The 12,091-nt window shown below is 60.8% G+C and overlaps 2 protein-coding genes across 3 annotated transcripts in view; one reads left to right on the top strand and one right to left on the bottom strand.

The window, feature by feature from the left end:
- Positions 1 to 1,083: 1,083 nt before the first annotated feature.
- Positions 1,084 to 7,068, top strand: THAP3 (THAP domain containing 3). 2 transcript variants are annotated; one of them, XM_065892112.1, is made up of 5 exons: positions 1,084 to 1,157; positions 3,709 to 3,901; positions 6,061 to 6,140; positions 6,439 to 6,574; positions 6,808 to 7,068. In XM_065892112.1, exons 1-5 carry the CDS (start codon positions 1,084 to 1,086, stop codon positions 7,066 to 7,068), a joined length of 744 nt encoding a protein of 247 aa, XP_065748184.1. The 2 variants fall into 2 exon arrangements, with proteins under 2 accessions (XP_065748184.1, XP_065748193.1); XM_065892121.1 differs by having other exon boundaries at positions 6,061 to 6,123; positions 6,470 to 6,574.
- Positions 7,069 to 9,016: 1,948 nt separating this feature from the next.
- Positions 9,017 to 12,091, bottom strand: part of DNAJC11 (DnaJ heat shock protein family (Hsp40) member C11) — a 69,240-nt gene continuing 66,165 nt past the window's right edge. The window contains exons 12-16 of the mRNA XM_065878103.1: positions 11,466 to 11,535; positions 10,652 to 10,709; positions 10,379 to 10,521; positions 9,555 to 9,684; positions 9,017 to 9,206 (exon numbers count right to left, since the gene is read on the bottom strand). Of these exons, the coding sequence (XP_065734175.1) occupies positions 9,181 to 9,206; positions 9,555 to 9,684; positions 10,379 to 10,521; positions 10,652 to 10,709; positions 11,466 to 11,535 (427 nt within the window). The 3' untranslated portion in view covers positions 9,017 to 9,180. The remainder of the gene's footprint in view (positions 9,207 to 9,554; positions 9,685 to 10,378; positions 10,522 to 10,651; positions 10,710 to 11,465; positions 11,536 to 12,091) is intronic.

The raw sequence follows: 12,091 nt of genomic DNA on the forward strand, positions 1-12,091 counted from the left end.
GTAGGGGGAGGGAAAGTTGTCACCCCAAAAGTAGGCCCCTCCCGTTGGCTTTGGCCAGGCCAGACACTTAACATCGTTTACATGGTTCTGCGTAATTATAAAGCTTATGTGTATAAAGCGAAGCTGTTTCTGTGAAACTGTATATTTTGTAAATAAATATATTGCTACTTTGAGGTTCATGTCTAGCTTCAGGTGTTTCTGTTGAAAGACTGTTCATCACCACCCCCAAACCATGATTAGGGAAGTGAAGACTTGGGAAGTCAGAGTCTGAGTTTGGTTTAACAGGATGGAAAATGCTCACAGCCCTTAATATACTTTTCTAGTAAATTCTCCAGAAACAAACGGCAGTAGGAATGACCGGAATAGCTTTCACAGTTTCTTCATCCCATTGTGCATTAGCTTAAATCCCAGTGAGTGGTTACCACTGCATTGTAAAAGCTGCCGCCTCCTCAGGTTCTGCAAGCGGGATTAGCATATCCCCCGCCCCCCGCCCCGGGTGCTCCTTCTGCCCTTTACATTTGGGGGTCCCAAGTGGCTGAGCCTGTTCTGTCAATCAGCTGTGTCTGCCTAACTAATCTGGTACCAGCTAGTGGTCAGCTAGTACTTCCTCCTGTGACGTTGGAGCTGCCAAAATGTGTGAATCAACACCTCTTAAAATCTTGAAAATAGTGGCCTAAGTGGGTGGTGAGCCTTGTCCAAGACTGTGGGTGGGTGTGAGGCTCCAAAGCAAGGAGGTGAAGGTGACGGGCTTCAGCGAACCGGGGTGAAACCTGCACCGGCCAGCCCAGTTGGGGGTGTTGGGCCTGAGTTGGGCCCAGAAGCACCCCTTGACGCGGGGTCGCGGGCACTGCGCGAGATGCTGGCCGCGGAGCAGAGCCCGGCTCGCCTTCACTTGCCAGCCTCCTTGCTGGCCCCGCCCCTCCCGCAGGCCCCTCCTCTCCTGCTGGCCGCGCCCCGTCCGCTCCACCTCCACTCGCCAGTCCCGCCCCGTCCCATGACCCCGCCCCTCCTGGTGTCCCTGCCCCTCCCTCAAGCCCCGCCGCCGCCATCTTTGTTAGGGGCAGTCGGGCCTAGTGTCTGGAGATGCCAAAGTCGTGCGCGGCCCGGCAGTGCTGCAACCGCTACAGCAATCGCAGGAAGCAGCTCACCTTCCACCGGTGAGGGGTGGGGGCGCCGGGGGGGCGCGAGGGCTCGCCTCGCCCGGGCCGGCGGCCGCGGCCCCCGCCGGAGCCCCAGGCCTGGCGCGCGGGGGGTGGGGACGCCGGGGCCGCTGCCCGGTCCCTGGGCGGCCCGAGGGCGTGCGGCCAAGCCCTTCGCAGAGGGGCGGCGGCCCGGGGACCGGCGAGGTCCCAGCCCGGGAAGCCCGGCCCCGCCTCGGCCGCCTGGGCGCGCGGGGAGACGGTCGGAGAGGCTGAGTAACCTGCCCTCCGGCGCACAGCCTCCCGCAGGTCCGGGGAGCCGCGCGCGGGGGAGGCCGTGGCGGGCCTGGGGCGCGCTCAGCGCTGCGCCCTTGCGGTTACTTGGTGTGCGTCCCCTCCGCGGCCCGGGGACTGTATCTCGTTCTCAGATGCTGCCCGGAACGTAGTAGGTGTTCAGTATTTGCTGCGTGATGAGCGATGCTGACGTCTCTCAGGTGTGCGGTGCTCACATCTCCGGGCCTCATGCCGGGAAGGAAGGGTGGGGAGGAGGAATGAGTATGTTCCAGCGGTGGGGGCGCGCGGGGCCGGGACCTAGGGCTCTGCGGGAGCCCCGGGAGGACGGCGGAGCTTTTGGAGTCAGTCCCTTCGCGCCCCGCGTGCCGGACCGGCCGAGTGAACGGCCGCCTGCCCATCGGTCGAGTGTCGCACGCTTTCTTTTAGGTTCCAGCCACGGCGCCTTCCTCTGCCCTGTTCAGAGCGGGACTCCAAAGGGCTGCCGCTCTCCAGTCTCCACTTCCTCTCCTATTAAGGGTTTTCTTTTTCGAAGTGAATGTGTCTCTTGAGATGTAACACACAGACGGAAAAGTGCACAAACCATGAGCACACAGCCCAGCCAGTTTAACAAAGCGAACAGCCCGTGTGACTGCCGTGAATTTAGAACATCACAGCCCCCAGGAGGCCCCGACCGCTCCCCCTTCCAGCCCCTCTTCCTCCCAGTGCCCAAGGGTAAGGCGGACTGCTTTGGCCTGTCTGGAACCTCACTGAATGGAATCACAGGCGGTACTTTTTCCTGTGCTTTGCTTACATTGTGCCTGTGAGCCCTCCACGTTGCTGGCAGCAGCAGCTCATCCTTTTCATTGCTGCATAGTGTTTTAGGAAGGTGTTTACCAGAATTGACTTGTTCTATAGTTGAAGGGCATTTGGGTGCCTCCCTTCTTTGGCTGTTACGGGCACATGGCTCTGCGCATTGTTGCTGGGTCTTGCCTTCCAGCACCTGTATCCATAGGTGTCAGTCGGGTATGTACCTGGGGGTGGCGTTGCCTCTGGTTTTCTCCCGTTCCAGTCACTCTCACCCCCACCATTCCCACAAATGAGCTCTGTCGTGTCCCCAGTGGCCCTTACGATGCCACGTGCAGTGGCGTATCCTCATCTGACTTGATCTCTCTGCAGCCTGTGACACAACTGACTGCTGACGCCTTGAGACCCCCTCCCACCTGGCTTCTAGGACACCTCTCGGCCTCTTTCTTTGTCACAGTGTGCCTTCTGAGTCCCCTTGGCTGGATCCTGCTCATTTCCAACACCAGACAGACGCTGGAGCACTTCAGGGCTCGGGCCATGCCCCTGCCTTGTCCCTGTCCATGCTCGCTCCCCAGGGTGCCCATCTCAGTCAGGCTCATGGCTCTGCCACCCTTACCTGGGCACGGGCCCACAGTGACATCTCCAGACACGCATGCCCACCTGCCACTCGTTCAGCATTCAGACATGTAAAATGCACCTCAAATTTAACATCTGACATAGAAAACCAAGCTGCTGACCCCCCAGAGCTGCCCCTCGCACTCCCTCGCAGTCTTAGTACATGAAACTCCCTCCTCTGCTGCATGGCCCACAGGCAAACCTTACTGCCTGGTTTTCACAGTACATCCCAGGTCTGCCTGCTCATCACCCCCTCCTGCTGACACCCTGATCCCAGCCACCTGGGGCCCTCCTACAACAGCCAAGGCGGACTCACCTGCCACCCTCTGCCAGAGCCTCTGGGAAAGCCCTCCTGCCCGAGGCGAGGCCCGCAGCCCCCTCGCGCCTGCGGGGCCTTCGTGCTTGCTCCTCCCCCAGATACCTCACGGCTCTCTGTCCCACTTCCTGCAGCCTCTGCTCCGATGTCACCTCTCAGGTGGCCTGCCCCACGTCCTACTCTTTCTTCCTGCACGGTCCGTGTCTGTCTGGTGGACCGGCTGTCTCCCTGTTCTAGAATGTAGGCTCCGTGAGGGGGGGCGCTGTCTCTCCCACTCCTGCTTCCCCAGCACCGGAGCCGGAATGGAGGCCCACCTGGTGGCCTGCCTGGCAGATGTGGCTCGGGGAGCAGGTTGCTTGGGCTCTTTGGCCACGTTCACGGTCTCAGGATGCCGCCTACAGCCACGACGGCAGAGTAGATGTGGTTTAACAGAACGAGGCTACTGACGTTTGCAGGCTGTCCAGTAAAGTGCCGTGTGGGGATGTGAAAGGCCCCTGGGACCCTGAAGTGCCGCTGCGTTCAGTGCCGCGAATCCCTCGCGCCTCCTTGCTGTGCCCCCAGGTTCCCGTTCAGCCGCCCGGAGCTGCTGAAGGAATGGGTGCTGAACATCGGCCGGGGCGACTTCGAGCCCAAGCAGCACACGGTCATCTGCTCCGAGCACTTCCGGCCCGAGTGCTTCAGCGCCTTTGGGAACCGCAAGAACCTGAAGCACAACGCGGTGCCCACGGTGTTCGCCTTCCAGGGCCCCCCACAGGTGCGCGCGGCCGCGGGGCCCCGGCGGTGGGTTGGGCGCAGGGCACAGGTGGCGTTTGCGGGGACAGCAGAGGCCGAGGACTGCAGCCAGGGCAGCGCTGGCAGGCCTCGGCGTCTGGAGCCCAGCAGGCCCTGCCCTGCGCTTTAGGGAATTCGCAATTTAAAGCTGCTTTGAAAATAAGTCACGCTTCACGACAGATGCCGTGGAAGCAGCTGATGGGCGAGGGTGCCGAGAGCTCCGTCCTTCCGTGGGCTCGAGGGCGGCGGAGACCTTCCTGGCCGCGCCGCACTCAGACCTCGTCCGCCTCTTGCTCGTTGCCAGCCCGGGCTCGGGGGCCTGTGGCCGAGGACCTGCCACCCGCCAGGTCCCCGTTAAGGTCCTCCTGTGGCTGCTCCGCGCCGGCTCGGAGCCCTGTCCGGAGCGCTGGTGGGGACGGGCACAGCGGGGCAGAGGCTTGGCGGTGGCGGGGATTTGGGTGCACTCAGCGGCAGCAGCAGCGGCTCAGGCTGGTTGGAGGGCGCCGGGGCCAGTGGGTGACGGGCGTGGACAGGTGGTAGGTTTTTGGGCGAGGCCCGTGGGCAGGGACATGGCTTTGGAAGGTCCCTCTGGCTGGCAGCTGGTTCGGAGTTCACTGTGGCCTCGCAGGTGAGGGCAGTCACAGCGGCCTGAGCCAAAGGTGGGTGCTGCGATGAGAAGGGGGATGGAGCGGGCCGACTCTGCAGCCCTCGTGGGCTGAGAGGGAGGTGGTCCGGGAGAGCAGGGCTCTGGGCCCCCGGGGACCGGGGGTCCCAGATTCCCTGAGGAAACGGTCCTGTGCACGTTGAGTTTGGCTTCCCGATGGGACGCTGAGGAGGATGTGTCTGGTGGGGCAGGATGTGCGGGTTTGGCTCAGGAGGGCTCACGGCAGGACAGTTGGAGCTCGAAGCTGTGAGGGGATCATAGCGAATCGTAGTAAACCCTTGCTGTACACCCAGTCTCGGGGGGAGGGCCCGAGCCGGCGCCCACTGGAGCCGGGGAGGTAGAGTAGCAGTAGAACACACACGAGGCCCGAAGGTACCCCTGCTGGTTTGTTTTTATTGGGAATGAGAGGGAGGAGCTGATGGGAACCCTGAGTTCTAGGGTGCAGGGAAGGGCAGGCGCGGCGTCTGCCACTTGCCAGCAAACGCGCCCGGAGCGCCCTGCCCTCCATCTTCCCTTTGCCCGGTCTCTCGGCCTCCCCGTCCCCAAGTCCAGGCTCCCAGTGCCTGTAGGAGCCCCCCCCCCCCCGCCGTCCTTCCTGTCCTGCCCCTCGCTCTCTCTGGCACCTGTGAGCACCTGCCCCAGTGGAGGCTCCGTGCGGGCTCCGCTGCTTTTATTGCCAATGTCCAGAACGTTGCCCGGCACCGAGTAGGTGCTTAATGCACGAGTCTTTGGTTTTTTCTTTTAAACATGGAAGGCCTTTCATTTTATATGCACATTGCCTTGTGGTAAGAACGCTTGACATGAGATCTGTTCTCTTAACACACTTTGAAGTCCACAGCAGTATCGTTGACTGTAGGCACAGGCGTCGCACCACGGGGCTCTAGGACTTACTCATTTTGCTGACCTGAAACTTATGTCCGCTGTTGAGGAACCCCACACCCATCCCATTCAGTCAGTGTGCTTACTGTCACGCACCTGTGGTAAACTGCTCGCCCTGAAGTCAGCGATTACAGGTTAACAGCTGGCGGGGGGGTGGGGGGTGTCGGTGGCCCTGCTCCTTGGCGCCTCCGGTGCCTAGGGGTGGGGAGAGTTGTTTCTGGCGCCCGCGGCCCCAGCTCAGCTCTGATGAGGTCTGGGGGCTGCAGGCTCTGAGCTGGATGTTTCCCACTATGAGGCTGCCACTCTGAGTCACCTGCTGTGCAGCCTGAAGGGTGCCAGGCCCTGGGGCAACACGTACAAATCAGACAGGCCCCTGGCTTCACCCGGCCTCTGACCCGAGATTAGGAACACCTTCGGAGAAGGAAGGGAGCCGGGGATGGTGAGAGGAGAGCTGGGCTGGGTTCAGGGCACAGTTTACTTGAGCCTCAGCCGGCGGAGCGTGAGGACAAAGACGCACGAGGCCTGGCGCGGGCTCTCGGGGCGCGGACCTCCTGCCTGTACCCCGGGGCCCGTCTGCAGCAGCTCCGTGTCTTTTGCAGCTGGTGAGGGAGAACACAGACCCTGCCGGCCCGAGTGGAGATGCTGCCTCTGAGAAGGGAAAGGTGAGTCTGCCCTGCTGGTCACCGAGCGCTCGGACTGAGCCGCTGCACGTGCCCTCCAGGCTGGCCTGCTGGGTTTGGATTCTCTCGTTTCCTAGAAAAGGGAAAGCCAAAGCCTTCCGTGCCGCCTTCTTCCTGTTCAATATCAAGCAGTGGCAGCTGGTCACGTCTGGCTTCTGCTCCGTGTCTAAGGGTCTGACCCCAGGCCGTGGAGGAGGCTGGCTGTTCTGCAGGCGCCCCGGCTGCCCCCGGGTGGTGTGCGGGGACCACTGGCGGGACAGACAAGTAACAGCTGGGGCGGATCCGCTTCTCTGTCAGTCGGTGGCCTCCTCTGCCCTGTCTTTCCCAGGTCCTCCCTGAGACGGGGGCCGGGGAGGGTGGCCCAGGGAGGAAGGTGGACACGACGCTCGAAGCGCCGCAGCTGCCCCTGGACGCTGGAGGCCCCGGAGCACAGGTGAGGCCGGGCCAGGTGCGAAGGCAGCGCGTGGCTGGTCTCAGCTCGAGGGGATTTGCTTCAAACAGAAGGAAGAAAACGTGCCTGAACCAGAGCACCACGACGTGTAGCCTGGATTCAGACCTCACCCGTGAACTTAGCTGCGACTGGGCAGCTCTGGGCTTCGGGAGGGCTTGGGAAGTGCGTCCTGCCGCCCTGGCCGCTGCTTGTCTCTCACTGACCTCTGTCCTCAGGTCCCGCTACACAGACCGGAAGCCACTGGGGTCCCTGGTCAGCCGGCCAGCCCCATGCAGCCGTCCGATCACAGCTACGCCCTTTTGGACTTAGACGCTCTGAAAAAAAAACTCTTCCTGACGCTAAAGGAAAATGAAAAGCTCCGCAGGCGCCTGAAGGCCCAGAGGCTGGTGATGAGGAAGATGTCCAGTCGCCTGCGTGCCTGCGGCGTGGGGCAGCCCGGACTCCAGGCCAGGCTGTGGCCGGGGCAGCAGAGCTGAGCCCGCCAGATGGGCCTTTTCCGCGGAGCCGCCGGGAGGAGGGGCAGTGGTCTCGGGGCTCTGGCCGTGGGCGGACCTTTCAGTCGTGCCCTGACATTCGCCGGGTTCCACCTATTGTGAACTGTAGTGGCCTCAGGCTGGGAGGGGCGGGGCCGTGAGCGCAAGCTGGGCGAGCATCCCTGGAACCCACAGCCCGAGGAGCCATCCTGGGCCAGTGTGGCTGACCCTCCCCAACGGGGAGGAAACGCGTTTCCTTGAGGGGCAGCTGGGCCCAGGGGGGCCGTAGGGCGCTGGCACTCTCCAAGGCAGCGAGTGGCCCCCTGTCGCCTGGACGGCCGGCTCTCTAAGTGGCTGAGGCTGGCTTCTGTCCTGGGAGCGCCTCCCTGCCCGGCCAGGTGTGAGTGAGCAACGTAATAAAGTGTCTTCCTACAAGCGCTGCGCGTTTCCTCCTTCAGTTAAGAACAAGGGAGCGCTGGCTTGGGGTTCCCTCTCCTGCCGTGCCTGCCTGCTTCTGACACTGCCTGCCTGCTTCCTGTTGAAGAGCCAGCAGGGCGTGACCAGCTCTGACTACCAAAAAAAAGGTGCCTTTAAAGAAAACAGGAATCCTGGCCTATGTGATCTCCTAACTTGGACTCTTGTTTCTCAGGCAAATGTGTGACACAGAAAACTGGTCCCCGTGGTTCAAACCATGGTTTGAACGTAGGCATAAAGGGCGGCACGAGGCTTGTGAGGAGGGGGCACATCCCTCATTTCGCTCACTCCTGACGCGAACAGACGCACCGAAACACTGCCCCTGGCTTTCAGGAAAGGTTTATTGTGGTAAGAGAGTGTCCCCTGTACAGTGACCCGCCCGCCGGGCAGGGACACAGGCTGCGGCCGAGGTCGCACTCCGCTAACGCGACAGTTATTGCATGATGTACATTCAGAGCGGCAGCTCGCAGGAAACCTTTTTAAAGTGGAGATAGATAAATAGTACAGAACTGGACAACCTGAACTGAGTTTTAAAAGTGGAGGAAGGGGGTTATGAGTGATTTCTCCGGTACCAACGTCAGGAGTGAAGCCTGATTTTGACAGTAGCTGCGGAGAGGCTGTCAGAACCACCACCAGCCAGGGCTCTGCTCCTCCGGTAACTGTTCACAGGCCAGGCTGTGCAGGAGGCTCCTGGTCCTGAAATGCTATGCATCCACCAAAGAGGCAAGTGAAGGAGGGGGTCCTGGGAGCAGACACCCCAAAAGGGGTCCCGGCGAGGAAGAGCTGGACTGGCCAGGCGTGGGAGCAGCTGCGCCTCCTCCTGGCGGCGAGCAGGAGCGGCGCCCGCCGGAGCCCTGCGTCCCCTTCTCCTCCTGAACCCCGCGCTCTAGTGGGGCTGAGCTGTGTGGGGCGGGGCGGGAGGCATCGCGTTTTCCGGCGAGGACACGGGTGGCTCCTGGGACCCGGAGTTCCACCCTCTGTCCCAAGCCAGGTGCCAGTGGAATGGCTTGAGTTCTGGGAGGGGAAAAAAAGAGACTAATTTCCAAAACCATTTGTTCTCAGATAAAAAGCAGATTTATAAACCCACACAATCCTCTCCAGATTCACTTAGTGATATTTCAGCAGGAAAAGGTGGTTTTCAGGAAGCTGACCGAACAGATGCTCACTTGATTTGGAGATTCTGCTCGTGGGGACTCCTTCCTTCCATTTCGTTTTCCACGTTCAGTGTGGATTTCAGGAAAAGTAGTTCACAGTCCTGTGCGTGAGGGCAAGGTGTTCATAAGTACCTCACGGCAGACCAAGAGCTACTGGGGGGGTTGCAGCCGGCACACGTGCTGAGGAACCCGGGGAGGGACCTGGAGGCTCCAGGGGCCCAGGGCCCTTCCTGGCAGGACATGATCCTTGGGAACAGACACGGGCGTGCTGTGGTTCCGGTCCAGGTGGGACTGCCTCAGCCCTACCGACAGCACCCGGAAAGCGGGGTGCCTGCGGGTGCCTTCACATAATCGATAGAGTGCCGCCTTCTGCAGAAATACAAAATAAACACATCTGACGTCTGAAGTTTTTTCCTGTTTCCAAATTTGTAGACTCCCAGGGAAAGGTTTTTTTGTAGCCTCGTTTAAATCTGGTTTCTCAAGCAGTTTATCCATCGGTATCAATTCTGTGAGCTGTAAAAGAAAAGACAAACTCAGGGCGTCCGAAGGCAACTGCTTCCACGCCTTCTTTCCACTTCGGGGGTTTGGCCATCACCAGACCAGAGGCTGCCGGCCCGCAGCTGAGCGGAGTACAAGCCGCTGACAATCGCCTGGTTCAGCACACAAACGAGCAGCGGCGTCTGCTTCCCACGCAGCCGCCCAAGCTGCAGTTTCCGAGCACAGAGCTCACTCTAATTCCACCTGGGAGAGGGCTGACCCCTCCCTCGGGGCGCCGCTTCCCGGCTCCAAGCAGGTCGCGAGGCCCAAGCCTGCTGCTCTCCGGCAGGGGACGGGGAAGGCGGCCAGGGGCAGCTTACTCACACTGCTTTGGTATCCGGAGCGTCTCGCTGTCGAGCGCCATCACCTGATGCAGGACGCCTCGGAACTGGTAAAGCACTTTCAGGTTCTTCTCTTCACCCACACACGGGTCATAGAACCCAGGCAGCCCGGCCTGTAACGAGCAGACAGAGCAGACAGATTCTCACTCGAGGCGGTGGTTTAAAGCCCAGCAGCGCTGCCGTCTGCCGCCACCTGGAGGAGCAGCGTGGAAGGGCCTGGACTTGCCCTCGGGAGCGGCCCACAGCAGATGCAAACTTGGGAGCTTGAGGAAAAGAAACGAGAATTTCAAAAAGCTGCCTGTTGAGTCCCAGACGTCGCACTCCTAATAGGCCCCTTCTGCCACACTAACGGCACCTCTGTCTTCACAGAAGCCCCGCCGAGGTGGGGGGGCTAGCAGCCTGTTCAGGGAACGAGGGCTCTTTGGCCTGAGCTCCTCTGCGCTGTAACTCGCCTCCATCACCCACGCCCCGGGCCCCACCGCGAGCCTCAAACGTGCTACGGGCGACCTCATGCTCCTTCTGGAACGAGGCAAGGCATAAGCAGAGTGTGTGCTCCTGGGGGCAGGAGGTATGCTTTGCTTGCTGCTGTACCTGGCGCACGGTAGGGGCTCAATGATACCTGGCAGCGAACAGATGAAATCAAAGGCTCCAGTGTGGCTGTAACTTGGGTGCTGGGCAGCACCCGGCAGTGAGTGTGGCAGCACGCGAGGTTCCGCTGCAGTGAAACGGCCCCTTTGAGGGGCTGCCGTCCGTCCCTCTTCCCCAGACGCCCTTCCTGCCTGAACCCCAGGGCCCCCGAGCGCCCACCTTGGAGGCCTCTGTGAGGATGAGCTTGGAGTCCTTCACCAGGCACTGCAGGGGCACAGTCACGTCAATCACCTTCACCTTCTCGCTCTTCTTGCTCTTGTCGTTGACAAATTTCCCGTACCAGGCGTTGACGATGATGAGCCCTGAGGACGGGCCCGGTCAGGGTGGGGCGGCCGTGGCGGGCGGCCCCCTGTGCAGCCGGGCTGCAGGGACCACACGCTCCTGTGAGACCCCAGCGCCCACCCCGTCCCCAAAGAGGCCAGGCCTCCTTACCCATTCTGGACTCTTCGGCCTCGATTATTCTTCGGACAGATTCCTGCATCAGCTGAACCTGCAAAGAACAAGGATGCCACCCTCAGGGCCTCCCTGGGCTCCACCTCTGTTGAGAGCCACGGCTGCGTGCCCAGTGCCTGTCAGCCCTGCCCCATCCACTGTCCGTTTCTCCTGGACATCACTGCTATCATAGGTCATGGAAAAACAATTCACTCAAAGGGAAGGAAGAGGACAATCCCCACCACTTAAAAAAACCCTCTTATGGGACTTCCCTGGTGGGGCAGTGGTGAAGAACCCGCCTGCCAATGCAGGCGACACGGGTTCCAGCCCTGGTCCGGGAAGATCCCACACGCCACGGAGCAACTAAGCCTGTGTGCCACAACTACTGAAGCCCGTGCACCACAACTACTGAGCCCGCAAGCCACAACTACTGAGCCCGTGAGCCACAACTACTGAAGCCTGCGTGCCCAGAGCCTGTGCTCTGCAACAAGAGAAGCCACGGCAATGAGAAGCCCATGCACCGCAACGAAGAGCAGCCCTCGCTCTCTGCAACTAGAGAAAGCCGGCGCGCAGCAACCAAGACCCAATGCGGCCAAAAAAAAAGACTAAATGACCAAGGAAGTTGTTGGGGAAGAAAAGCCTGAGACCTGAGGCCCCTGAGACCAGCATACAGGGTGTGAAGCGCTTCCCCCCACAGCTCTGGCTTAAGAAGCATGGGCTCGAAGAGAGCAGCCTGTGCCCTGCACGACAGGCAGAACAGTCCCAGAAGCCACGGAGCAAAGGACCTGCAGGGTGACGGTGATGCAGCACTTACAGCAGCTTCTGCCTCTTGTTTCTTCTGCAGGATGTCGGTGGCTGTGCTTTCCCTTTGCTTCTCCAGCTCCCTAATGCGAGAAAAAGAAGCCGCACGCGAGGAGCGCGGCGTTAGCGGCAGGGAGACAACAGGGCCCCTGGCTGGGCCTGCGCCTGCAAACAGCCTGTGATCTTACTGAGCTCCCCGTTCTAGAACTTTAAACAGTATTTCCAAGATGAGCTCAAGTAAATCTGTTTATCCCAGACCTGTGTGGCTTCCCTGTTGTCCCCAGACGGCTCTCCCCGACCTCTTCCGCAGAGCACATGGGAAACCCAGCACTGTGGGAGGAGGGCTCCACACGGCAAGAATCGCAGGAAAGGGGTCAGCGGAGAAGGTGAGAATCACAGGAGATGCCACCAGCCTGGCATCATCACATGACCCTTCTGACAGGGACACTGCATACTACCTTAGACACATCCATGTACTTTGCCAGGGCAGCACACGCCTGTCCCATCAGACTTGACCCGGCACATTCTCTGCTCCAAGCCTGAAGTCTCCTGAGGCATTAGAACCCTGAGCTCTAATGAGTCAAAGGCTAGAGCGGCCCCAAGAGGAGAGTCCTGCCCTTCTCCCAGACTCTCTAAGCT

The sequence above is a fragment of the Phocoena phocoena genome, chromosome 1, assembly GCF_963924675.1.
Source record: "Phocoena phocoena chromosome 1, mPhoPho1.1, whole genome shotgun sequence".
Lineage (NCBI taxonomy): Eukaryota > Metazoa > Chordata > Mammalia > Artiodactyla > Phocoenidae > Phocoena > Phocoena phocoena.